Below are 27,004 nucleotides of genomic sequence, written 5' to 3' on the forward strand. Positions count from 1 at the left end.
CCTCCTCACACCAGAAGCCCATTCCCATTCCTGGTCTTCTGAGATTTAGAGGGACTTTGAAGATCATCTATATATGAGTCAACATATTTATGACTCCCAATAGACATTCCTCTAAATTCTTGAAGATGTCTAATGGTGGAGACTTCATAAACTCCGCCAGACAAAGCTGCACACATATTGCCCTTCAGGCCCTGCACGCTGGAATCACACACATTAAGGCACACCAAAATACTCCTATCACTGAGCTCTACGGCACAAGTTCACCAAGGCACTTCAAAATTGACAAATTTACAGCAGATGTGATTGAAGCAATTAAGAGCCACAAATAATTAACTCTGCAAAGAAATGGCAGGCTTAGTGCCTCTGCAAAGTGGAACATGCATTCATCATTACTGTTTGCAGGGTTATGATAACGACAAATAAAAATACGTGCAAAGAGGCAGAGTTATTGTTGTTGTGGGAATGGTAACTTCAGCATTTAACAAGTATCTTAATTGCAACACTGCCTTGGAAGACAGATTTGCATTTACAAAGCATACTATAATAATAGAAAACTAGGCTAGATCACTTTAGCAATAACTTTGTAAACAAACTAAACCCTGGTTTAACTACTTTCCATTTTGAAAAACTTGATTGGTACTTTTTTCAAAAGCAAAGCTATTACTGCACAAAATATTTGTGACCAAAGGGAAACTTGTTGAAATATAATCTTAGCTCTCAAATGTTTTGATAAATAACTTCATATACACCTCTGCAACTCACACTTACAACAGAGATGAAAATGTTTTTTTTGTTGTGAAATTCTGTAATGATTTGCTACAAATCACCAAAAACTCTCAGACAGATCACTGCTTTTATAATGCTTTTCTTCCATAAGTAGATAATCTAAAGCTTTCCCTCTGGGAGTTATTCTGTGTGCACTTCACTCTGTCCAAGACTTTTATTCTTTATTCTTCCCACCTAGAAACATAAGCATTGTTACTCAACATTGGATATGTTTCACAGCAAAGAGCAGAGGGAAGAAATCACTCAAGAGAAAAAAAAAAACAACCCTGTGAGATGAAAGGGACAAAGACTTAAGTGCTTATATCTAATAAACAGGACAAAGTAAACTCTTCAGTAAGTCTGAACTAAAACCACTTTGTCAACTCTTCTTCCACAACTTCAGTTAGGAGGGAAGGAACAAATTAAAAGTTAGTATCTGATAATGCCTTAGATGTCAATAAAGTTGAATTTGTTCAGTTAAAATGTTTTGTTTTGTTTAGGGCTTTTTTTGTATTCAGTCAAGTTGCTAATCAAATTTGACTTTAAACTGAATAACTTCTGTTCAAAAAATTCAATATACATTTTTAACCCGAAAGACATTTGGGGGTCACTGAACTCTGTTTTACTCCCCATATCCACAAACTCAGTATTGATGGCCCTGTAACAGGCAACAAAACACACTGCTTCTGAAGGACTGTTTTGGTGTTGATGAACATATATCATTACTTGTAAAACAGAGTGGAAATGTTAAAAAGGAGAATGCTCCTCAGCAACCCAAATAAAAAATTACATTAAACTGTTTTTACTTCTGAAATAAAATTAAAAAAAAATCAGGACAGTTGCAGCAGAAATTGGCTCACTGAAATGAATTTGTATCTGAGATACCAAATAGAAGCAACTGAGAAAGGAACCAATATTTGAGAGCTCAGTCAGACATAAGCCCAGCACTTCACAATATGACCAGCACCACATTTCTCTCTGGGTACATCAAAAGTCAGTGCTGAGGACTGGAAAAGTAACTGATCTGCAGAATGTGGCTGAGTGGGAAGTCAACAGGCATAAACACAGCAGTTTGAGTCAGAGTTCAGTTTCCCAGTTTCAGATCCTATGCAGCCAAAAAGAAAAAAAAAAAAAGAAAAAGAAAAAAAAAAAGAAAAACTGCTTCTCAAAAGGTATTCCAAACATTTTCACATTTTAAAATAAATTATCTAGAAATTTTGCACCTTGTTCAAGCACCCTAAGTAAATTACATACATGAAGAGGCATTTAAAAATACAGAAACACAAATTTATAAAGGATATGAGGTATTGCAAAGAGCTGAGCAAAAACATGGAACGATGATCCCCAGGCAATCTGCCAGGGAGCAATGTATGTCATGATGAACTGCAACTTCTGTAGCAGGTCCCACAGCTGAAAAAAAGGAAGAAAGAAAAACATGGCAACTTTTTAGGCACTGAGATAGTTTCAAAACTAATATCTGAAAGAGACACTTTAGAACTGTGTCCTGAAACAAACATGAGATAAATTATATTGTATTATTAGCCTTCATGGGCATAAAGGTCTTGCTTCAGTAAGGCATGAAAGTATATTCTTCATTCAAAATTCAAACATGCAATGAGGTACATTTTGAACCACCATATTGAGGTAGTTCCCAGATTACCATTCAAAAGTATGTCTGCTCTAACTAGAAAGTGGGAAAACAGGTTCTGATATTCACTGAATATATATCACCGCAAGTCAAAAGGTTACAGAAGAGGAGGATCCAGGAGAAACTGGGTGTAGTGAACAGAGAAAGTTCAATGTGTGACATGAGTGGCTCTGCACATGGAAATCAGACTTACTGCTCAAGAACACAACATTCTTACTTGTTGACTCAATGGGAGGAGAATATGCGTACAATGCAAACATATGCATGGCATTAATTATGAATTGTAGCTGCATTTTCAAGACCATTGCACCATCAAAACATTGCATAAATATGAGCTTTTCTTGTTGTGCAGTGCAAACTGAAAACTACAATGAATTTACTTTTGCTTTCAGTAAATATGCTTGGTGCTGGCAACTAGCAGTTTCTGATTCAAGAATGATGTGTACTTACTCCCTGGAATACAATTTTTCCTCTGCCATTTCTTTTGGCATCAGGCCAAAACAGATCTTATGTCTCATCTGCATCAGGCCATCAGATTTATATTGCAGAGTGGGTTCCTGATAAACTGTCAGGCAAGATTTGGCCATCAACAGACATTAGTGTTCAACACAATTACAGTTGACAGTGAAACAGGAGAACAAGCAATATTTCATGCTCATATAGCAAATACACATTGAATTTCTTAATCTTTTATTTGAGTTAGTGAAAAACAAGATGTTGCCAACATCCTGAAAAACACTGAGACTGTATCAATACTTGGACATTAAAATGCTGCTAGGAAATGTTACCAAGAGTATTGTGCATGCTTTTAAATTCTTAGAAAGGTGTCTGGGAAGGTTTTGGTCGGGACCAACTAGCACTCTTCCAAGCAAGGCCCAGGAATCCTCGAATGAAAACCCTCCATGGCCCATTTCCAGGTGGCCATTCCACCTCCACCTTGAGTAGCCTTTGAGAGTTCATTAGCACAGACAAAAGTTCCCCATGACAGCTGGCTAAGGGACAGAGCATGGTTCTAGGCACACTTCATGTACTAGCATACTGCCAGTCAGAGAGGATGCACCTTCCCTGGCCATCTCATTTCATCTGCCCTAAAGTTATGTAAAACTTGGCCATCTGTATGGACAGATGCACATATCAAGGTGCTTCACTGAGCTTGTCCATGAATTGTCGTAAATAATTGCAAACTAATTGTGAGGGAAGTAAGAGTGACTAATAGCATTGACATGTTTTGTTCTTTGTGCTACCAAACTAGCAGAGAAGCAGCTGCTAACTCGTTGTGACCAGTGTCATGCTATCTCCAGCTACAACTAATAAACCTTCCAGATGAGATGCAAGAAGAGCTCCACACTCTTTCTTTGCTTTGGTATGACTCAAATTAGCAGCAATATGCAAAATATAGATTATATTAACTTTGCACAGATATACTACTGAAAACAAGAAAAGGCCTGATAGAAACAAGCTGCTATAATCCCTTCAAGACACAGCCTGGTTAGCCCTACCTAGCTTGAGAAACTCATATCTCACTAATTTTGTTTTCTCTCATAAATACTATATATGACTTGAAAACAACAGCATTGAAGTAGGCAAGTAAAACTGAACTGAAACTAGAACCAAAATTTATTTCTTTGAACTGCATTTAGTAGGTTGTGGGGTTGCTTTGTTTTGCTTCATTTTTATTTATCTGAAATGTCTCAATGAACAGCTGGAAGAAAAATGGTATCTGCTAAAAGATTTAAGTGAAGGGCTGGAAAAAGCTAATGACTTGCATTTGAAACCTCAAAAATTCAAAACTGCAGCACAGCCCAGTGAAGTTCTGCCTGTCACAGATTGAAATCACAAAGCCATAAATCACCCCAGCTGTGCTCAAAGCACATAGTTCATCAAAAGGTTTTCAAACCTCAAATAAAACTCAGGTTTTGCATTTGCTAGGAAACCAAATCCAGGAGGACACTCTCCTGGCTACTTGTTCCATTACATCATTTTAAGCATTCTTTAATATTTATACATTCTTGCAAAACAGGCCATGGAGCACAAGTTCTGTTTCATCTAACAAGTCCTGCTACTTCTGCATTCACCACTGCTTGAACTTGCTGTTGTTTCTTTCAACACTTGCCTTACTGCTAACACTTCTACAAGACAGGCAAAGGAGCTCATTTCCATTCACAAGAGCATGAACACAAGAAGAACACTTTTGTGAACCTCTCTTAGTTTTTGAAAGCCTTACAACACCACACTTAAAAGCCTGGAAATGTGTGATTTTCAAGCTAGCACGTGCATTAAGAGTTGTCAAGTGCCTTTATTACTTCTCAAATTCCTGCTTCCAGGGCATGTTTTGCAAAACACCTTTGCAGCAACTTGCCATTAGCATTTTATATATATATATATATATATATATATATATATATATTACAACTATAATTGCTAAAGGTGATGTCATCTAGCAGCTATAACACTGAGATTTAGGAAAGGCGGACTTGGCTTTACATCTTCTCTTTTTCATTTTGCTAGAACCACCTGAAAAAAATATTTCTCTTTATCAATTTTATCCAGTTTACAATATGTTTTCTCCTATATCTGATACAGGAACCCCAAGGAATCACAAAGCTTTTCTCACAGAAACAAACTGAAGCTGTTAAAAATTGCCTTGGTAAGTAGGGGAAGCTTGTCCTCAGAAACAGCCATTCTCTACATGTAGCCATTTCAACTACAACTAACTGCATTTCAGACTTCAGTAATCTGAAGGCACAAGCATCTTTTTTATCGTCAGAAACAATATAGAATTAATTAGAAAGAGATAGGAAAGCCATCTGGAGCTGAATCTGGTGAGGAAAGTAAAAGGCAGCAAGAAGAAACTTCTACAGTTACACCAATGATAACACACAGGCTGCAAAAAAACTCACATGGACCCACTGATGAACAGGGCAGGGGACGTGGTGACAAAGGACATGGGGAAGGCCAAGGTACTCAGTGCCTTCTCTGCCTTGGTCTTCACTGGTAAGCTTTCAGGAGTCACTGGCCCTGAGACTTGTGAGAAAGCATCAAGAAACTAAGACACTCTAAATTATGAAGGAATAATAGGGGTACATTGAATCAAAATAGAAAAAAAAACCAAACCACTTCCATGGGACCTGATGGGACACCCCAGCCCTTCTGCGACACACAAAATTTATCTTCAGCAGAGGTTTTTTTCCAATGAGGGTGTGAGGTATATTTTGGAACAGTGCTAGATACAAAGACAGAACCTTCCCATACAAAGAGGGGAAAAAAAAAAATCTGTGCTGAGTTTTAACCTTCTCTTTATAACCATTTCCTTAAACAAGTATAAAATATTAAATTTAATTTAAGACTTCTGCATCCCAGTTTAGGATGATTTATAAAACAATGTTTGCATTAAGCCTTATTGGATCATCAAGGTTTTCTACAGTTCACTAAGCAGAAATATTGTATGTAATACATTACTTAGGGGGCATAGAAGTTCTGATATTCCTAGATATCTTTACTCATGTGACAGTTTTGCACAATAAACAGTTTTTAAAGTCTTTGATAAAGAGTTTAAATTATCAGTATGTTCAGTGAATTTAAACCAGCACATTCTCACTACTGTCAAATGAAAGTAGAGAACATGTATCAATCTTCCATATTTATTTTATGTGGACACACATTTTACCTCAATCATCCTTAAGTCTTCTATGAGCTCTGACGCCTCTACAGACTTCTGGCACATCAGCTAGTATTCTATATATACATAAACAAAGCAAAGGCAAAGACTTCTCCTTTCAGGATTTCCTTTAAATCTGGTTATTCTTACTTAACCAAATTTAAGTAACATTACAAACTAGAAGTCAGTGGAAATCAGTTAACAAACATGAAAAAAATAAAATATTTCGGGAGTCCAGATCATCAGTAAAATGGGATCTCCTTTTCTCAGTTTGGCAGATTATAATAAACTAGGCAGAGATTAACACTTGAATTTAAATGACACAAAGTGAGATATAGACTACGCAATGCTTTCAGCTTTTGGCAGCCTTTCTATATGTTTAGCATCTGTTGGGACTCTGTGTGGGCAGACTTCTTGGCAAAACTGGGACTAAATAATGCAAAAACATTAACATTTTCTTGGTAAGTTTGATTCTGTTGTATTTTAAAAAAAACTGTATATATATACTGGTTTTAAACAAAAATAACTGTCATATACATACAGCTATATGCTCTATAAGCAACATAAAATCAAGAGATTGAAAAAGTTAAGTGCAGAAAGCAATTATTTCCCATTTGAACTGGTATTTCTTTACATTTGTCTCTAGACCCTGAGAACTTGTGACAAATTTGAACTCAGACCCTGAGAGGAGTATTTAGCTTTTCATGTTAAGCTAATTCTGGTCAGTTGGTAACTCCAACTCTTAGAATTAAATTCTAATATTTATTGGGGTTTTTTGTTTGTTTGTTGGTTTTTTTGTATGTCTATAAAATTAAGATACATCAAGAGCGAAAAGTTGTGAGCATGTATATGTTTTTGGATATGAAATTAAACTTAGGTGGAATAATTTTATTCTTGTTCACGGCTTTGCTTTGCAAATCATTGACTTTCTGATTTTTATTTAGTACTTACTTAGTATTTATTTAAAACAAACTTCACCTATGAAATCCTACAAAACAAGATTTACTGGAAATACTAAAGGTTTTTAATGCTTATGTGCTAAGTAATTGTGACATTCTATTTCTGTATTTGAACAGTACTGTGTTTGAATCTACAACGGAGACTTTCCAGGCTGTCTTTATTTGCATATGCTTATAGACATTTGAAGACTTTACATTGTGGTTTTCAAAATCATTGTCTAATGCAATACATACAGGAGGATCAAAATATAATCAGTCCAAGGCTCTGATATCAAACCTTGGAGGAGGGAATATATTCCTGAAACACAGCATTCAGCACTTAATATCAACAGTGTACAAAACAGGCATGTTTTAAGCAGTTTAGGTAACAAGCCTTGGAACCTTATAACTGAAGTTAAATGTTAACCAGATGCAAGTATGATGAGGATTATGACAATAAGACAACCATAAGACCTAACAGCCCTGCATCTGTTAATGATAGATACTCCTTCCTCCTACATTGTCAGCTGATATCAAGAGCCCAGGGAAGGAGCCTGTGGTACCGTAAAAATCTGACTTCCATGTATCCCAAGGTGGGCAAAAAGGACAAGATCAGAGCTCATCAGCTTAATATGCAGAGGACCAGACAAGCAAAGTAAATCAGTGCAGCTGGGAGAGCACTCATCAGCTGCACTGATCCAGACTTTCCAACGAAGCCTTCACAGGCACAGCTTCTGCCAACACTGTATCTTCCCAGGAATTTCCTTTACTAAGGGACTGGCCCTGTACAAATCTCATGAAGTTCAACAAGGCCAAGTGCAAGGTCCTGCCCCTGGGCTGAGGCAAGTCCATGCACAAATACAGGCTCCTTGAAGAATGGACTAAGAGCAGCCCTGAGCAGAAAGACTTTGGGATGTTGGAGGGTGAGAGGCTGGACATGACCCAGCAATGGGCAGTCGCTGCCCAGAAAGCCAATTGTATTCTGGGCTGTATCAAAAGCAGTATGGCCAGGTCAAGGCAGGTGATTCTGCCCCTCTGCTCTGCCCTGGCGTCCCAGCACAAGAAAGACAGGAGTAGACTGTTTGAGTAGTCCAGATGATGGTGATCAGAAGGATGGAGCACCTCTCCTATGAAGACAGGATAAGAGAGTTCAGGTTGTTCAACCAGGTGAAGAGAAAACTCCAAGGAGACCTTAAAGCGGCCTTTCAGTACCTAAAGGAGGCCCACAAGAGAGCTGGAGAGAGGGGCTTTTTACAAGGGTATGAAGAGACAGGATAAGGGGAAACATTTTTTTTATTAAAAGACAAGAGATTTAGATGAGGTATTAGGGAGAAATTCTTCACTATGAGGCTGGTGAGGTACTGGAACTGCTTACCTAGAGAAGCTGTGGATGCCTCATCTCTGGCAGTGTTCAAGACCAGGATGGATGGAACTCTGAGCAATCTAGTCTAGTGCCCATGGCAGGGGAATTGAAACTAGGCAATCTTTAAGGCCCTTCTAATCCAGGCCACTCTATGATTCCACGGTAAAAGTGGACATAAGAAAGAACACAAAGTTGTGCACTGAAGCGTTCAAGAATTCTCTTTCAATGCCCACATCAACAGATACAGAACACACCTTCATCAGCACAATGCACATGAATGTAGTCTTCAGTGAGCTGAGAGCCAGACTGACCCAGCAAGTAGGTGTACATCTCCCTGCACCCCTGAGTACATTTGTCCCACTCTAAAGAAAAAAATAAACACACCAAAAGAGAGAGAAAATGTACTTTGGGAATAGTGTAAGGAATTACATCTGACAAAGAGGTCAGTGATGGAAGGCTGAATGAAAAATCAATTAAATCATTCCTCCAATATTAAAAGGAAACACAAACTGTACAGTGCCCAAGAGAGTTAAGGAGTCTATGGAAAATACACTGGGATTATCCTGTCAAATATCAGATGTAGCCTTTGGTATTTTACTCAGCAGAAATGGTTTTAAAAGGATTTATATGCCAGGTATCAAAAGCTGAGGAAACAGCTGTGAGCCAAGAGAGTACAGATGATTAAGACATTGGATTTCAGTATGCACAAACGGCAAGGAATGGATTAAAATATGAATTAACAACTTAGTTCCAGAAGTTTTAAAGTAAAACATCAGATTTAGAGATAGATGAAAAATCTGAAGGGAACGGGAAAAGAGTGAGCCTTTTGACTTACAAGTAGCACCTAAATCAATGGGACATGCCAACTCACCAAGAGTTTTATTGTCACAAAGGCAATAAAAAGATCCAAGAGGTTAATTACTTGACTTCAACAAAGCACCAAGAAGGCCAATGCACTTGGCAACACTTTCTCATAAAAAAAAGGAAAACAAGATGACATGCATAATTTCTTTCCTGTCCAAGGGATTGTATTGTGGATGTGAAAGTCAAGCCCAATCAGCACAGGTCTGTCAGGTTGTTAAAAACTGGCTGCCTTAGCTGCATCTACTTTGACATAAAGATCATCTTTCATAAATATGTGGTCTTGGATACTATGGCAGAAAGAAGTATACAGAAAGGGAAAAAATCTTATTAAAAAATGTGGATTCCTTATTAGCTGGAAAATGTATTCTGGGAGAGAAGAAAAAAAAATATCAGACAGGGAAATTGCATACTTAAGTGAGCTCAGCAGGAGTAAGAGTACTTAGGCAAATGAATTCAGTGTTAATGAAGGCAAATTTAACAAGCTCTGCTTCTTTGATTATTTTGCCTTATTCATGAAGACAAATTCAGAATCCTCAGAGGACTTGACGATAAGAAAATAGAAGGTGATTTTGTATTTTGTATTGCTAATTAGTTCATCCACACACACAAATTAAGAGGCCATTAAACTGCCTGACAGTAACATATAAGACACTGAAAGGAATAAGAAGTTGTAGTCCAGTCCTATACATTAGACGGTTAATGGCAGTGGGTCTAACCATTCCCATGAAGATCCATGCACTGGATGAGTGTAAGCTAAGGATGGCTTGCTCTTTAGGGCTTTAAGGAAGGTGCGCAATTTTTCAATAATCCAGATTCCAAAGCACAGGTATCATTTCTCAGTTGTGCTCTACAGATGAAAGAGTTTCTGGTAAAAGAGCCAGTTTAGCAGTTTGGCACACAGCGATCTCCAGCATGCTGCTGGTTCCTCCCAGTAGTGAAGAGACTTGTGAAAATCCCCCACCAGTCTTTTGTAGTAACCACAAGCAGACTACAGTCATAAGCATCCACATTCACACTACCAAGCTTGTTTTGCTGTCTTTGCTCCTTCAGCTCAGCATCAGCTCTACTTGAGGTTCCAAAAGCAATTCAGGGAGATACTATGACCCCGTTCCACCAGCAAAATTTAGAGGATGCCCGTGGCACTGGATGAAATGGAAGATCACATCTTTAACAGAGCACAGCAGAAGAGCTGGGGGTAAGTCTTGCCCTGAGCATCTTTGTTAGCATTCAGCCAGTTCCAAACTGATGTACCTGCCGTTTAATGATTTGCGTTCATTTCTACTTCACACTTAACAATACTGGTTCATTCTTGACTTGAACAGTTGCTATTTCAGACATCCTTTGAAAGCATCTCAGACATCTGCCAAGGACAGCAGTGGAGGGTATATTCCTCTTTTCCTTGACACTGAAGAAAAATGGACTGGATGGGCTATAACATGCACCTTCCCATCCCTATGTTCTTCCTCTTTTAGGATTTGTGTGCATGAACAGTTTTTTCTCACTTAAATATTGTCAGTAGACAGCAAAAGGATGCAAGAAAGGTCCATCTTTTTATCACTCCTGCATAGCTTATTCAAACTGGTTAAAACTTCCCTTTTTACCCTGTCACAGAAAAAGTCTGAGGTTCTTCTTACTGTGAGAAGTCTAGTAAGAGATCTCCAAAGTCCTATTATATTTTCCATTTTTGTTATACCTAGAAAAATATATCCTGGGTTTTGTAGGTTTCCATTATCACCTAATATGAACATTCTTATTAACCTTTGCAGTGACATTATCTCCTAAAAAGTCTAGGGAGAGCAACTGGGTCATTTGAAAAGTCTACACAGAGTCACGTAGACTAAGACTGTCTTGATTATCTGGTTTGACTTCCTGTAAAACATACATCAGAGCATTACACCCACAATTTCTGAATGAGCAACCACATATTTTCAAAAGGCCATTCAGCTTTGATTTAAAGATTATAGACAACAGTTTTGGACAGCAGAATCCCAGGCTGTAGCCAAGTACACAATCTGGGCTGACTATGTGGAAAGTCTTATCGTAGTGTAAGAAAGATGTAGAAATCTTGTTCCACTTCAATTGAAAGCTGCAAACATTTTCGAAAACAAATAAGGAAGTCTTTCTTAAGTGTTTATCTTCATCCCTTCCCAAGGCAATTTAAAAGACAAAACAGTACACTCTGCATATGCCTAATCAACTTTTAGCATTTCCACATTCTGCAACTTGTCAAACTGTAAACAGCTAATCATTTTTAATATAGAAGTGAATTAACTGTGTCACATTACTAAGTCCTAGATGTTAAAAAGAAAAAAAAATCCAAGGTAATTAAAAAAATCCTTTGGAACAGAATTGAATAGACTCTCTTGTTCTCTGTGTTATCTCAGTGTGGGTGTCTTGGCTATTTGCAGACAAGAGATAAAAATCTGCAAGTAGCAACTCAGACTTCCGTGTCCCAACTTGTTCAGGGAGCAATATGCTCACTTGGATCTTCTGACTTTACTAAATTACACTGAGTCAACATCACAAGGGGGAAAACAAGGGAAGCAAAATCAGTGAGATATTCAGAAATACTCTACCCAACATTATTGGCAAAGTTTTATTCCATATAATCTGCGTCAAGAGCCACCACTGCAGTTGTGAATGTTGAATTTAGACACTTCCTCAGTGCCTGGCAGAATTAAAAAAAACATTACCACCATACTTTGAAAGCATGTAAATATTTTTGTGGAGTAATCTTGCTTAAAAATTACCATCACTATGATTAAGGCACAGCACTTCAAGTGTTCCCTAATTCAGAGGGTTGTAAATTGACATTTTCAATGTGGAAGCAGAAATCAGTCACGACTGTGTAATAAAAATTCTGTGCAGTTGATGGTAATACAGACTATTTCAGATTTAGTTTTATTTTTAAAAATAGTTGTAAACATAAAAATGACCGAACTACAGACCGAATGTGTGAAGATACATAAAGCTTTTAGGAACAAAGGTGGATGCAGCTTGCTTAGGGCCTATACTATGAAATAAACACACATCATCTTTATCCTCAAGTGAGCATATCCTTTTCTGAGGTTTCACAATACTGAGCTAATTAAAGCTCAAACCTTAATTAGGGTAAAGAAAACTTATGCCCTTTATGATCTGAAATTAAAAGGAATTTAATTGCTATCATCTGCAATGCTATTTTTCATATTGGCTCTAATGATCATTGTGTAACTGTGCGTGTGCTTTTGTAATATTAATAATTCAACCATTCAACTTCAATTTTTTTCAATGGAACAAGGACAATTCCACTTGCTGAACTAATGACCTGCAAAATTTCAGATATTATTAGATACAAAGATGGCAGATCAATGCTAAAACTACATTTTCAAAACATGTCTTTAGCATAAGCTTTCAGTCTAGTAGAGCAGTAGTTATTCTAGCAAACATCTCTGCTCAAATTGATAAGCATCCTTTGTTACCTTATTCTTATTGTTAACACTAATCTTTCTACTGTGAACAGTAGCTTCAAACTACCCGAGCAACTCCCTAAAAAAATAACCATTGAAAAGACTTTACACCTCTTTCTTACATAAGCATGCAATGATCCACAGCATTATTTTGTTATATGCTCACAAGGTCAACATTTTCAAAAGAATTAACAAATAGTGAGACTTTCAATTCTGGTATGCTAATTTTTTGATCCTGTAGAGAGGTTTTTGAAGAATGAGTTCTAAGACTTAGGTAAGCCATTATCCACACATGAGATGTCCACTGATGCACATCACTGACAAACTCCTCTGGAGACAGAAATTCACTCCTTAATGGAACAAATACTGAAAACTCACATAATGCTAGCAAAGTCTGCATCACTTTCACTGGTTATCTTTCACACCAAGGTAAGAAGCTCTAAAAACGACCCTAACGCTTAACCCTATTTTAGGATCATAGGGACGGGATTCTTCTTAAAATAGAGATTTGTATAATCTCTTCCACTCCTTTTCTTCTGCTCTCCCTTCCCCACCCTTCCCTCTTCACTCTATCAAAGAGAATGCAGAACAACAGGTCGGAGGGTTGGAAGCTTGAAGCAGGTGAAGCTCCTACTGAAATGTGGTCCAAGAGTTCAGTGAAAACAATGAGCTCAAGTTCCCTCACCAAGTTGTGCTTCATCCTTTCTCCTCCTCCCTTACAGTAGCACAGAAATAAACAAGGAAAAGCATTTTATTTCTCCTTCACACTTTCCCTGACGGGGAACTCCCAAAGTAACACCAATGACCTGGACCTTTCTTTAAGAAGCCAGAAACTTCCAGGTGGTCATGGACAGCAGTATACACTGATGCTCCTTGTGTAGAAGGGCTAAATATCTTCACAGCAGCAATCAATAAAGAACCATGTCTTTTTCCTCTCAGAAATTATTTGATGCTAACTGCGTCATACTCACACATAAAGTAAGAATATTTTAGAAAAAGAAACCAAGCAAACAAGACTGACAAAAAACCCAACCAACAAACCAACCCCACCAAAAAAACACCACATCAAAATCCAAACAACACCACAACCAAACAGCTCACCAGAGCTACCCCGGGAAGAATACTTTCAAGGCTTCAATACTGTGTCATGTTTTTACCCAGATATCAGTTAAACCTGCTTGTTTCAGTGAAACAGCATCGATTCTGAACCAAGATCTGCTCTGACTCGTGCAGAAAGGGCTTTTTTCTTAAGTAAATTCAAGGAGAGCACACTTCAAGAGTTAACAATGTAACAGAGAGGAACCCACTCTGAGGTTAAGGTTAAGGGCAGCATCACAAGGATAACAGACTGAAAATAGGAAAAGAAAAATGTTAAGCTGACATTAGGAAAACATTTATTATCATGAGGATGATTAGATAATGGAATAATTTCCCAAAGGAAGTTGTTGAGTCAACCACTAGAGGCATTCAAAGGAAACCTAGATAAAAACACCAGGCAATTGATCTGGAGGGCAGTCCTGCACTAATGACCCAAGAGGCTCTTTCCAACTCATTGAGGATTCTCCTCTTGAAAACAACAACTCTGAACTTTATATAGAACCATGTGAGCAAAAAGTAAACGAAAAACATTGCAAACCCTTCCCTTGTTTTCATTCTAACAGATTTTTTCCTCTATAGTACCAACAATCTGTGTCTATATATGCATTCATTACTTCTAAAGAATTCTAACACATATTGATCAGCACAGTAACATTGAGAAGATATATTTGCCAAAGAAATTACAGGAGCTATAAAACTTGCCTTATGAAACACAATGGACATCATGAAGAAATCCAGCAAGAAATTTTCTGAAATGTCTCTGTAGTCAAATCGGAAGAAGATTACAGTAAAGCTCAAAGTAACAAACTGATTAATAGGATTACAGAATGAGGATCGGAGGAGTTTCATCCCAGCAACTGTTATCAGGATAATGTCACAGCTGTAAGAAAGGCAGAGAGAAAAGCCTATTCAAGTCATAAGGCAATAAATTATGAAGCTTTTAAATATAAATACCTGTACCAGATGTATTTTAGATTGCTATTTATATCTAAATCTACACAATTTATTTGTTGAAAGCGCATAGGATTAATATCAGAAATCATCACATTCATTTTACCTACGTGCAGCTCTGTGGTTTTCCCTTATCATTATCACACCCTTGCAAGCTGTAATAAAGAATGATCTATGTACTAAAGAGAGTAGTACTAAATACTAAAACCCAAGAATCTAGAACAGACATTTTTATACACCTCTTAAAATAAAATGTTAGGTTTGAGCAATATCCTGGCACTTTCATTAATACATTAATGTAATTTGAAAAAAAAAATTTGAACTCCTTTTTTTTATTATGACAAGAAATCTCAGTTGATTACAGAATTTATAACTGTAGTCCTAATTTCATTATGCACTGCCAAAATTCTGGATAGAAACAGACATAAATGTGAAGTACTTGAAATTCTTACCATTGTTCTTGATCAGAAGATTGAATACTCTATATAGTAATTCATCAGATGAAAAGAAACTGTGTTGCACTTATGTCTTGTAAAATGCAGGAACTTCAATCTATGAGTAACAAAGTAGGCCAGGGATTTGCAAAGCACATGAAAGGGTCTCTATCTTGCTGTGAACCAGGAGAATACCTGTTGCCATGACTGATACTTGAGAGGTCAGGAACCTCTAAATAGGTTTTCATCATTCTAGCAAGCTTCAAAAGTCTGTACATTTCCAAGATGATTTTATGTGACATTTATTCATTATTGTGTATCTTCCATAATGCAGACACAACTTTGAGTGCAGGTCATTCTAAAAGATCACTGGGACATCACTGTTGGAATCAAGTGCCAAACTTACCTTATTTTCCACCTTGCTGAGGCTGTGTTTTTCAATTTGCCCCAGATTTCTGAATGAAAACCTAACAACTAAGCTAAATAGATTCTGAAGTCACTAGAAATCATTCCAGTGTGATGCCGGCCATCCTGTGTGAAAGAGCTGGATCTCTCATTCTTCAGAAAGAAGAAAATTTTTGCAATTTTCACATGGAAGCTTACAGATCACAAAGCAAAAGGAAGACTTTTTTCCCACTGGAACTGTTAACAAGCAGAAAATTTCACAAAAAAACCCTGCACTCTGTAAAATAATGCCCTCAGAGGTAACAGAAAATAATTTGCTAATTATGCCTCCTCTTTAAAAATACTGCCACACAAGATGCATTTCCTGAGGCTTTAACTCCCAGCAGAAAGTAAGAGAGCATGAAAAGGGTGGCTTATTTCCTACACCTCTGTGGCAGGTAACAAGGGCCAGCATCTCAGCTTGTCAGCATGGGTCCCATAAATAACCAGCACATCGAGGTCCAGAAAGCTCAAGCAAACTCCTGGCTATGAAGGAGATGTTCTGCCTCCTCAAGAAGCCAATGCTTCAGTCCTTTAAATCCCAAAACAAGATGATGCATCTTTGAAAAATACATTCAATTTAGAAATACCCAAACATCAAATTATGCAAAATGTGCCACCTCAGACACTTTTGGACACAGAATGGGAGAATGTCTTCCCTTCTTTACAGCATGATGAGGTCTGATCGTTGGGTGGTCAGTAATAAGGAATGTTTCAGCAACAGAAATAAGGTATTTATCCATTAAAGCATAGCAAGTACAATCCTAAGTAACACTGTATATGAAAACAGCAAGAAGAATCCAGGATCCCTCATGGGCTTACAGGGTTGAGAAAGAAGTAGGATCTGAAGATGAATGCTTTGTGTGTGACATTTAGATGGCTGCTGTAGGGAAAGCATATCCAAGGGGAGTCCCAGAAGAGAAGGGATACCAGGAGCTTTGTGGATAGACCACCATTACAAGAAAAAGGAGAAAACACAGATTTTAAATTCAAGATGATCACACAGACACAAGGGGGATGGGGAAGAAAAGGACTGCCATGGTATTCCCCCACAGGCCAAACAATCAGAGGCAGACAAATGTAATTACTTTCTTTAATCTCAAGACTTCTGGGGGTCTGACTCATTCCTTCTGAACACATGAGGGAGGTGATACTTTTAAGTGCAATCTAGCTTGGAGGAACAACTATGTAAAAATAGCACCTTCCTAACCCCTACGTATTTGCTCTGTGCATGTATTCAGTCACGTCTGCTAACTAGTAACAAATGACATTTTGATTACTTTTACTCTCCCTGCCTTGCAGAACTAAACAGAGGAATGAGTGTGGACTCAGTTTCACTTTGGACAATACATCTAAACTCCTGAAGCACCTTGGCCATAGCCTCTTCCAAGTGCCTAGAAGGAAAAAAAGGTCAATAGGCTACCAGAGGCTATCAAAGAGTGACTGGTGAGAGCCTCTTTGGAAACGTAATTATCTGGGAGAAATACGCAGAAAATTTGAGTAATGCCCTACTCCAAGTTTCAGCCTCTAAAAGCAGGGGCCACCTTTTCTTTATAGTTGTGTGATTCCTAAAGCTGTGTTGCTCCTCAAGAAAGACAAAGAATTAAATCAACATGCAATTTTTACATCAAAGTCCTTCTATCTAATATTTAAGAATCTATATTATTATGAACACTGAGGAACTCTCCCCCCACACCTCCTAGCAGTTTTTCCTGCTACTGGAACATTCCAAGGCTGTTTCTTTGTTTTATCATCTGCATCACTGTCATTCTGATAAAAAGACTGCAGAAACTCTGCTCACTGGGGATACTGCAGTCACTAAGCCTGCTGAATATCTGCAGTAGGCAAGTCACTGACTAAAATACTTACCATAAAAGGCTGTCTGCAAGGATCATACTGTGAGACCATGGATCAGCATCACCAGTTCTGCTTAATATCTGAGACACCAGACTTCGTCAAAACTTGCATCCTTACCTTTCTCAAACCACTCTTAATGCAGACCTACCCCATATTCTACACTGTTTCATATTTTATTCAGTCCTGCCTTAAAAAACTTGTGCAGTGAAGCTTCTGATAACTCCTTTGGGAAACTACAGCATAGTGTTAAAAAGCCTCAGATAGGAAATGTTTCCTGATATCCAGCCTAGACTCCTCATTTTCATCTGATTAATTCTAGTTACCCCACTGAGTGTATGCCCATCAAACACCTGCAGCCTGGTATAGTGTCTCTTGCTTTTAATTGACATTTAGACATTTCATATATCTATATATAGCTCTTTAATCTTTTCATTTCACTCTCTCTCACTGGAGTCATATCTTAGCGTGTGCTAAGGTAGTTTTGCATTTTTCTTGCAGCAAAGACAGTTATTATTGTATGCTGAACTAATACGCATGAAAGCAAACTGTGACAAGATTACAGGCTTATTTAAAAACAAATTCCATTTCTCAACCTTCAGTCTAAAACCAAATATTCTACTAATCACATGCTTTGAGTTATAATCTACTTACTGTGTACCAAGCTTCTTGTATTTACTAATTGAGAAAGCATCAATCGTGAGTGCATTCAGTATAATAGCTGGATATAAAATGTATTTCTCAAAGCACTGTAGCCACACATAGAGCCTTTCAAACCACATCAAATGAGCAGCATCTGAAATAGAAATTCAGATTACAGATCATGTCATCATTAAAATTATAAGCATTTTTAATATAGAAATATCATCATCAAAAAATTATAAGCATTTTTTGCACTGCAATACCACAGCAGACATGAGCTAGCTTATATTAAGAAATGTATTAAATCAACTAATTTATGAAACAATGGAATTAATAATTCTTTTGTAGTACAGGAATCATCTTGTTCTCTGAATTTAGAGAGTATCTGTTTTGCTGTTTGTAATTGCACTCAATGAGAAACACTCAGAAATTATAAAAGATAGGACGTGTTCTATGGTAGTTTCTACATCATCCAGTTACTTAGTCACTACATTAAATAGTACTTTTAGTGATGCAATGACCCCAGAGAGGCTGCCTCCAGCTCTGGCACTGACCTGGTCAATGACCTCAGGAGCCCCATTTGACTTCTGTGCCTCTCCTTCCCCATTTTATAGTGGCAAAACACTGATCATTATACTGTAAAATATCATTGACCTAATTGATAAATGAAAAACTGCTTAGAGATCTTAAGACTGAAGAATTATCAGGAGCTAGAATCATAGAATTGATGGGGTTGGAAAAGACCTCCGAGATCATCAAGTCCAACCCTTGGTCCAACTCCAGTCCATTTACCAGATCACGGCACTCAGTGCCACTGCCAATCTCAGTTTAAAAACCTCCAGGGATGGTGAATCCACCACCTCTCTGGGAAGCCCATTCCAATGCCTGATTACTCTCTCCGTAAAGAATTTTTTTCTGATCTCCAACTTAAATTTTCCCTGGCAGAGCTTGAGTCCGTGCTCCCTTGTCCTATTGCTGAGTGCCTGGGAGAAGAGACCAACCCCCATCTGGCTAGAACTTCCCTTCAGGTAGTTATAGACAGTGATGAGGTCACCTCTAAGCCTCCTCTTCTCCATCATAGATGTTTCCCCAAACCCTTAAACAGCCACCATAAAAACTATATGCCAAGATTACATCATTTCCTGGTAGGGAATAAATTTTTTGCAGTAGACTTTTCAACAATATCACAGTGCTTAATATGAGTATTAAATAAGAACTAAATGCTCCATACAATTCAACTGCTATGAAAACTTAGGTGAACTGAGTGCAGAAACACTTGTGCACACACAAAAATAAAGTCTTTGCCTTCAAGTGTGCTCAGCTAGGCAAGGTTATTAAAAGAGCAGTGAATGCAAAAAGGCAGAACTCGGTATTGACTCAGAAATAACAATGCCAGCTACTGAATCTCCAATAATCTTCTCTGCAGAAATGAAAACACATTCTACTGTCCCATACGCACCTTTTCAATGACAGGCAAAGAAGACATGCTAGATTGTCAGATTTCTGTGTTCTACAGGCACAGCTGTATATTGCGTAGGTTCAAAAAGAAAGATGTGAAAACAATTCTTCCAAATTAGCTTGAACTCATGCTTTGCCAGTACCTTAGGATAAGGAAATGTTCTTGCAATAATCTCCCTTCAGAAAATATGTTTCTTGCTATAACAAAAAAATATTTCATCCTCTCTTACTACCTAGATGCCACCTCCTGAAAGTTCATACACACAGCAAAATGTCCATTTTTGAACCTCCGTTCTTCTCTCCTCCTCCTCAACTACAAACTGCCCTCAGAGTTCGACTCAAGAACTTCATCCCTGTCCGAAGATGAGCTCTGTGTAAAAGCTCAAGTTCAGTAAAGAGATATGCATATAACACAGACCAAACAGAGGGTACCAACAGGAGCAGAGAGAGACCTGTGCAGACAATAAAAAGAGCTGACATTGAGAGGGGCTCCAGGGAAAGATGTGGCTGATTTGAAAATGGCTTACATGAATCTATATGGTATCAAAACAGTAGAGGGGAGGGAGGAAAGTAAAAAATAGCCTAGTGTATCAGGGTTTCTTTCTCACTTAGTCTTGCTCTCATTTCTACACATCTATTATACCACGAGCTCGTACATCTTGAACTCAGCCTTTCTTCCTGCAGCCAGGCAAAACAACGACAAGTAATAAATGAGCTATCTCACATGGGCATCATGAGAACTGGTCTGATAATTGCTATTCTATGCAATACCTGAAAGTTTGAGCAGCACATCCAGAGTCTATGAAACAAAGCGAGGAATAAACTTGTGGAATTGTCATTACCAATTGCTCATCTAATTGCAAGCAGTCATTTGTCTCCCCATAGCACTACCCTTGTCAAAAAGAGAGAAAGCTGAAAAATTAAATTCTATGCAGTAAAAACTCCTCACAGACATCTTGTTTTGTGTACTGTCCTTTCATTGTCTCCGTCTGACAACTATGGGATACTACTGTCCTTTTTCTGAGCTTCTCTTTCTATACAAACAGGGAACATTTAAGTTCAGTTCCTACATTTTTATTACAGGGCAAAGGAAAGAAGACAGCCTGTCCAACATATCTATCAAAGGAATTACCTTTTCCTCAGTCTGTCTCATCTCAGAATGTGATAAAAAAAACCTCTGCAGCAGCCTAAGGGACTGAAATATATTTTTTCTCTTGTTTTCTAATAGACACCACCAGCTACATTGTAATAATACCTAAGCCCCAAAGTGCAGGAGTGGACAACATATAAATTAGGACTGCAAAAGAAGGAAAAAAGCCTGTTGCCCACAGCAAGTAGAATGAGAAATGCAGCTGGATCCCAAAACAGAAGGAAACCCATCTGTGGAGATCAGTCCCAGCAGGTCTTTACCTTCAACCTTTTCAAAAGCTGAGTCACTGCATTTAAGAAAACGATGTTTTCTGATAAATGAAGACAGACTTAATCAGGACAAGGCAAAGAAATCCTATAGTAGTCTTTTATGATTAAGTGATAAACAATAAAACTTAGGTATTTATCACAATTACTGGTTATCATGGACAGGAAATCCTGAACACTGTTTTCAGCTGGGCATGATGCTTAATAACAATTAAATTTCTATTAGACTTTCCTTGGCATATTGCAGTAAAACTTAAATGGCAACCTTCAATCAAATCTCTTGGGTACTTTTTTCATACCCAATCCTTGTTTGGAAAGGAATTGTTCTGAAATAAATGATTTTTTAAAATAAGAAGGATTTCAATCCTTAATGTATGGTTTTGCAGAGAGTGATCTGAACTCTTATGTTGTCTAGTTGAAGAACAGCCTACAGTCCCTCAGCAAACTGTGCCCTGACAATGCTGTCTTCAAACACTTCAGGAACATATATTGAGAATTATTACGGCACAGGATTCATCAAGAAATGACAAGCAAGCTTTTGGCTGGTAGCAAAGGCAAGATGAGAGCTGGGGCAGAGAGGGGAAGCTGTGCTTCTCAAAGCACACCGCCTGCTTGCAGAAATAACTATCAGAACAGAAAATCAGATCGCGACATCCTAAAATAGTGACTAGTACTCACATGTATCAGGGTACTACTCACTGACGCCAGCAGACATTAGCAAGAACAAATCTTAAAGAAAATGTCACAGTTCCTTTCAATTTTAATGCTTCTTTAAAATGTTATGATTGAAATTAGAACTCTAAGTGGCACTACCCTTGCTGATATGTCAGAAAGTAGAAAAAAAATCTGCCTCAGTTTCATCAGTCTTTTAAGTTTTTAAATTACATCAAACACCAAGGCATGAACTGTACTATATCAAGCAACACAGCAAGGGACAGTACTGTAATGCGAAAACAAAAGGCAGATCAAGACAGTAAGTTGTGAAAGATCATGTAGGGCCAGTAAAATGATTACGGGACAGGAATATTTAACACAGAAAGAGAGACTGAGAGAGCTAGCATTGCTGAGCCTTGAATAGAATAGTGTTAGCGGGCATCTATTAATGCTGGATGGGGGCAGTTTTGGGGGTATAAATACTTGATGCGAAGGGTAAAGTTCATGGAGCCAGATTGCTGTCAGTAGTGCTCAGTGACAGAACAAAAGCAAATAGGCACAAATTGAAAATACATTTCAACAAAAAACATCCCCGCAACTCAAAGCAAACTTTCTTAGTGTACGGATGATTGAAAGCTATTATAGGTTATCCAGAAAGGTTGTGCAGTCTCCAGTCTTGAAAATCTCAAAAAGTGGACACAGCCCTGAGCAACCTGTTCTATCTGACCATGTCCTGAGCAGGCGTCCTGGACTAGATAATCTCCAGAGATGTCCACCCAGCCTTAGCCCTTCTGTGCAGTAGTCTCAGAAGACAACTCCTGCAGGTTCACAGATCTGCTGGCAATAGGGAGGAAAAAATGAAAATGATTGGCTATGTATGCTATTCAAAAGCAAAAGCATAATTTATTCTCCCTGCTTAGTTCCTTCTGCATTTTTTTCCTCCAAAACAAGACAAGCTGAAAGCCACTGCATCCATTGTTTAGAAAAGACTTTATTACAAACCTCTCACTTCCCGCTGCTGGTGTTCTTTGCTTTTAAGTATGGGATGAGAGATCCACAGCCAGGGGTGATGCTTGCGAAGCTGAGGAAGTATGTAATGTGTTACGAATCCCACGGTCCATGCTAAAGCAAACAGGACAATGCTGAGAAATGGCTGGGTCAAAGCAGAAAAAAATGAAATATGGTTATAATTTGCAAACAGAATTTTTATATTTATATTAAGCATTTTTTAACAGTTTCTATAATGTTTTTTTGTGCAGCTAATATTTAATCATATGTTCAAACATTGACTTCATAGGTGAATATGGATTTTGACATATGTGTTCAGCACACACAATTAACCAATATTTTTCCTCAATGACTGGAGGAAAAAAAGGCAAAAGATCAGGCTTGTTCATTCTGTCCCCTGGGTTCCATATCACGAAAGCTTTTGATATGCAGAGGGAAGAGACATCAAGTAGTAATACTGAAATTAATACAAATATCCATAAACTAACCATCTTGTACATATAATAATGTTATCATGACCAGCAAATACATTTTCACTAACTTCTCTTCCCGCAATCTCTATTCTTTCAAGTTAAAGCACCCTGTGATTTTGCATAGAAGGGTTAATACCTTAAGGGGGGAAAAACCTCAGATAGATACACACCCTTAATGATAGGAACACAGTACTGGCACTGACAGCAAACGACAGAACAGCAGCCGCTGTGCAAACAATGAGATCCGATTTCAAGATTTCTTTCTGTGAAAATAATGATTTTACACCAAATTAGTAAGCCAAGACTATTTTAACCAAAGTAAATTACTCTGTTCTCAATTACTTATACTGTGCATTGTTATAAGGTTAATCAGCACTCCCTAATACAAAAAGCATTTTCTCCACTCTGCTTTGGGAAATTATTTCTTCACACTCTAGATTTGTTAAAGTAATCACATTTTAATTCTTCACATCTAGTTTTGAATCATGTTTTTAAATAAAAAAGTTATAATACTGGAGAAATTAATGCAATACATTTTAATACTGACTCTGATTCTGCTTAAGGAATAACTCTTTATTATTATAACTTTCTTACTTATGGGAATCAAAATTCTGGTTCCATTTCTTATTTGCAAGCATTAAGATTCCTTCAAATTCCCTTTCTCTTGCATTACCAAAATAAGTAATGTAATCTTCCGAGACACAACGTTAATACATTTACTATGTTCCAAAGTGGCATGTCCCATTCTCTGATGCTCTCCATTGCAAGTCAAATTTCAGGCAGATTTCATGGATTTTACACAACGCCTTTTTCTAGTGTCACTGAATGATAATGAAAGGACACGTCTGCCTTTGTGTAAAGATCTATAACTAGGGTAGGAGTAATCTTGTTTCTAAAGATTGGAAAGTATCACTGTCTTTACAGCCCATTTTTCTTGTGATTAAAATGTCATCCTCAGTAAACAAATAAACAAGATAGCTTGAGATCTGTGTGGTCTTCTGAATTGTACTTCAGAGGTCACCCAAATGTTTTTGTGAGTAAATGAAAATCTTGTCTTAGATTTATGAGAAGGGCATTTAGGTTCAGCACTCAATACTGCTGCTAAGTTACCAAATGAGAAAGTATCTGAAGCTCTTGGTTTAGAAACTCACTTATGCTTTAATTCAAAGACATCTAGAAACGTGTGAAAAGCAACAGTTTTGCTAGAATTAGAAGCTCATCTGGTTTCCTGGTGCTGCAGTCTAGGTAGGCTTCATGTATCTCATCAGAGAAAAAGAAAGAAATCTAAAATGAAGATAGGAAGGCAAATCTATGAATAAGGGAGATAAAAAGAAAGCAAGCAGAACAATCGAACAGCAGAAGGCTTGTGAATTACAGGGGAAGCTGGTAGCAACCACTATATTTAGGCTGCCTATCACTCCCTGTTATGGAAGATGTTTCTTACTAAAAGGTCACCAGCATCAGCACTTCCACTTACCGCAGCAGCCCTTTTAAATGCAGCAGGACTAAAAAGTCTTCAGGCTCAAGAAGTGCTTTCACTTTGCCCCAAGAAACTCCAATCCAGTTTAGCTGAAATCTCAAGCCAGCACCACTGTCCTTCCCCTTCTCAGGCTTCTCAGGAGCATGTATGCAATTCAAAAAGAGTTCCCTCTGCTCTCAGAGCTGTGCCCTCTCCAAACAGCCCTGTATTCTGCATGGACTACACACCGTGGGAAGGTGTAGGAGCAGAGTTAGGTATTCGCAACACTTCCTGACCATCTTTTCAAAACATGGCCCTGCTAGCCTTGCTCCTTGCTTCTTGGTTGTCACATTCAACAGCAGAACCACAACATGAGGGAGCACACAGGAAAAGCCTTCTCTTCCCTGAAAAAAAACGTTGATCCCTGCCTGTCCCCAAAGGTCCTCTCCATTTTCTTCAAACCTCTCACTAGCAAGTTGTGTATCCATCTCTAACTCAAGTGGTTTTAGAATGTGGATCAGTACTGAAAAAACATGGTCCAAGAAAAATGAATAAGGGAATTATTACCAATGCATGCAATAGAAGCGCTTTTTTCCGAACTTTCCAGACACTTTTAAAGATGTTGCACACAAAATCTAAGTAAAGCACAAGTATTTAGCTTGTAAAATTTGGCATCTGAGAAAGTTAAGGAGTGTTAAATTTATATGGTGCTATTTCAGCCCTTTAGTGAATACATTGTATGAAAAGTCTTGATCAAGTATTATTTTCTGCACAGCTGAATCCAACTCCTCAACAGTCTAAAACAAGCTTATAAGAACAACAAACACACTCCAATCATCCAGAAGCTCTTCTGTTAAATCAGAAAGGATTACTCCTAAAATTACTGCTTTCTCTCACAATCAAGTGACTGAAGAAGTTGCCATTTTAAGAACAACATCAAGTATTAAGAATTTAGCTGTAAAATCAGCAGAGGTGATATCAATGGACATTTTTGGGAGATGTAGTGCCCTAAATTTCCATTTCATGCTAGGTCACCAAAGAGAATCTTTTCAAACATTTCATTCAAAAGAGAATGTATTACACAGGTTATATGGCACAGGACTTGTATTTCCCACCTTTCCCATATTTCATTTTGCAATAGCCCTTACAGTGCTCTCATTGGTTCTGACACATTAACAATCCCATACAGAAAAAGGCCAGTGTATTTTAGGGAAATTATTATTATTCAGATACTCAAATCCAAATTTGACAACTGTATTCCAATTCTAGCAGTATTGACAGTGTTTAAAGTATCATATGTGCCCAGGCTTGTCCTTTTGCCCTTGCACTGAACTGCTTCAAAATCTAAACATACTGCTCAGCTGCTGACTTGCACAATGGTCCTCACAGGAGCTCCTTCTTGATGTGGCCAAAGCTTTCAAACTTCTCACAAAATTCAGAGGTTTTCCTTTTAAAACAAAGCTAAGCAGTGGTTGCTTTTGTTTTGTGTCACTGCCTAGTGCTCAGGGCCCCCCAGGAAATGGCTGACCCTGGGCAGTGATCTCTCTCGCTTAGTGGGATTCAGAGCTACCTTCCAGGAGAAAACCTTGGGAATCCACCTACAGCCTGCTCGGGGTGGATCTGTGGCTTCCACCCTTCCTGTGGAAGGCAGCTAGCTCCTGCAAAGCATGTGCCTACATTGGATGCAACTCTGTTCCCCAGAGTTCTCTGTTCTCTCTGTTTCTCTCTTCTTTATACCCAACTGTCTAAAGCACAGTTTTGGATGTTATTCCCAAGACCAGGCACTTAGGAGTTGAATATTGAATAGCCCTACAACGTGGTGCCTGAATCCTTCACTAAAATTGGTCCAAAACAGAAAAATTCAGCTCTATTCAGAGTTTAAACCTCTGCAGTGAGAGTTACTCACTGTTATGATTTGAACTGAAAGCAGGTTGTCTTTTTTACTCCATTTTACACTTAAGGAGAAAAAGAAACCCCACACCAACATTGCTACATTTGATGCCTCAGAGATTTCACAAGCAGAATATATTAGAGTGGCACTCTATATTTTGTTTTAATTATTATCACAGATTCACAGAATTGTTTACGTTGGAAAAGATGTTTAAGATCATCAAATCCAACCACTATTTTCAATTATATTTTTGGAGCTTTGCACAAGTCCTTTTATTAGCTATCTAAATATTTGTGTTAAAGACCAGGAAGGACGCTTGAGTTTTAATGTAGCACATTATCACCCTCAGGCCACTGCTTAATCTAGTAATCAGCCATGTGGATGCCTACAGAAATTAATTATAATGGTAGGAAGCTCCATTCTCAAAGTTGAATGGTCAATTATCCATCACAGCTGCTTTATAATTCAGGCTTCCAAAGCTGGCAATTCTTACACATCTAATCAAGTAAAGGAAAAGAGTAAAGGTCATATAACTAA

The 27,004-nt window shown here is 37.9% G+C and overlaps 1 protein-coding gene across 1 annotated transcript in view; it reads right to left on the minus strand.

The window, feature by feature from the left end:
- Positions 1 to 27,004, minus strand: part of PCNX2 (pecanex 2) — a 160,394-nt gene that overhangs the window by 58,600 nt on the left and 74,790 nt on the right. Inside the window, exons 18-22 of the mRNA XM_071549557.1 lie at positions 23,288 to 23,380; positions 22,639 to 22,789; positions 18,121 to 18,262; positions 14,486 to 14,663; positions 2,066 to 2,175 (exon numbers count right to left, since the gene is read on the minus strand). Coding sequence (XP_071405658.1) covers positions 2,066 to 2,175; positions 14,486 to 14,663; positions 18,121 to 18,262; positions 22,639 to 22,789; positions 23,288 to 23,380 — 674 coding nt within the window. The remainder of the gene's footprint in view (positions 1 to 2,065; positions 2,176 to 14,485; positions 14,664 to 18,120; positions 18,263 to 22,638; positions 22,790 to 23,287; positions 23,381 to 27,004) is intronic.

The sequence above is a fragment of the Pithys albifrons genome, chromosome 2 (genome assembly GCF_047495875.1).
Source record: "Pithys albifrons albifrons isolate INPA30051 chromosome 2, PitAlb_v1, whole genome shotgun sequence".
NCBI lineage: Eukaryota > Metazoa > Chordata > Aves > Passeriformes > Thamnophilidae > Pithys > Pithys albifrons.